Source organism: Perkinsus marinus (assembly GCF_000006405.1).
Source record: "Perkinsus marinus ATCC 50983 genomic scaffold scf_1104296975842, whole genome shotgun sequence".
NCBI lineage: Eukaryota > Perkinsozoa > Perkinsida > Perkinsidae > Perkinsus > Perkinsus marinus.
In genome coordinates this window covers 1-1595 of record NW_003200647.1, presented here as the reverse complement: position 1 = coordinate 1595, position 1595 = coordinate 1, and the positions used below count along the sequence as shown (strand labels likewise).

At 44.2% G+C, this 1595-nt stretch overlaps 2 protein-coding genes across 2 annotated transcripts in view; both read right to left on the bottom strand.

Annotated features, from left to right (window-relative positions):
- Pmar_PMAR003096 (Pre3p/proteasome regulatory subunit beta type 6, NTN hydrolase fold, putative) overlaps positions 1-118 on the bottom strand; it is a gene marked incomplete at both ends in the record, with an annotated part of 984 nt that extends 866 nt beyond the window's left edge. The window contains one exon of the mRNA XM_002765064.1: positions 1-118. This exon is cut by the window's left edge and continues 4 nt beyond it. Coding sequence (XP_002765110.1) covers positions 1-118 — 118 coding nt within the window.
- A 766-nt stretch (positions 119-884) lies between these two features.
- Pmar_PMAR003095 (conserved hypothetical protein) lies at positions 885-1558 on the bottom strand (the record flags this gene model as incomplete). The annotated part of the gene is made up of 2 exons (XM_002765063.1): positions 885-1047; positions 1395-1558. The coding sequence occupies 2 exons, from the start codon at positions 1556-1558 to the stop codon at positions 885-887; spliced, it is 327 nt and encodes a 108-aa protein (XP_002765109.1).
- Positions 1559-1595: the final 37 nt, after the last annotated feature.

Genomic DNA, 1595 nt, shown 5'->3' with positions numbered 1-1595 from the left:
TCAGCAATGAACGTGGCCATAGTAATAGAAAAAACAACAACAACGAGATCGTCACTGCATCATCATCATTAAGTCTCATACACTCAACGCCACTGTAGATAAGCTGTAGAAGAGTCATAATAAAGCTAACTATGGGCTAACTACTACCAGCTACTCCACGACTTCCACCACTGCCAACCACCGTCATGCGTGGGGCTTTCATCGCATATCCGAACATCTATGATAAAACCCCTCCGTAGACGCGGTAACCATAAAAAGTCTCTCAAGGGCGTATGATCTTAACAAGTGACCTCGTACGGTACGGGTCGCATGGTGTCGTGTGGCCTCCATACGTTTGATCTCAGCGCTAGTCTCATCCCAACTCAAGACCAAATGGAACCACCAGAATCGCCTTGACATTACCATGACTCCGATAAACACGCTACTTACTTTTGATGCAGTATAACACTACCCACTTTCAAATCTCACGCCATTAGAACAGTGGTCTACATCCTAGATAAATCATTGGACAATTGGCATGCATGTTAAAGAGCTGCTCACCTCAACACCGTTATACGTAATACTCAGAGCCCACTGGCAGGGAAATCCATACACAATAAATATATACTCAGATCCCAAGTTATGCAAAAGGGCAACCAATACTGCCCACCTGATCCGATCCCCACAATAGTAGGCCTCATTTCACATCTCGAAAGATGCCAATCATCACAACGTAGACCAGGGCATAACACCTTTCGCAGAGTAAGACTATTCCGTTCGAGCATGCCAGGTACTGCATCCACTAGAGTCACTGGCTGCTGGCTGCCTCCCAACACAATACCTCTTATGATGGATAACACTCATAATAAGTCTACTGTTACTAATACGTGTAGGGTAAAGTGAGGCTATGATATGTACTTATCCTTATGCTCTATAAGCATCCTAGCACTACTCTTAGCATCAAAGAACAATCCATCTATCTCCCCTATGTCGCTCTTCTCCACCCTATTCTCCCTACCATATGTTGCTGCTACTACTGCTGCTGGTGCCAACAACTGTAGACAGTACCTGCAATAATAAGCCCACTGCTCATTACGATACTATATATAAGAAGAACAAGATCGAGTAGTTCCTTTGCTAGATCATAGATAATACTCCGACTAATCCTTTTTGTGAGGTACTGCATTAAACAGTATAATAATCAGCAGTGTTAGAATACGTTTTTGATTTCCTCAGTTGAGCCCAGAAGTTTACTCACTGCATTTTGGAAATTCCCGAGAATTTCCAAAAATTTCCTCAGAATTTCTGTGCATATTTGTCTCGATTCTATATCCGTTTAGCCGAGTAGAAGGTGAGATTTTTCTCACATATTTCAATGCCCCACACGCAGCATACAGCTGTGTATTGGATCTCACCTCAGACTGGTAACATGGCCAACCTTCCCAAGAAGCTCCATAGCTTCCTCCCCCACAATAAGGCCTTCCGTCTGGGCTCTGATAGCGACTATCTGGATGATCTCATCGACTGAGTAGGGGAGGGTACGAATGATAACAAGCCGGTCTAGTAGGTCCACAGGCATACCATGTGGAGAGACAATCTCCGTACCCCTGAGGAAA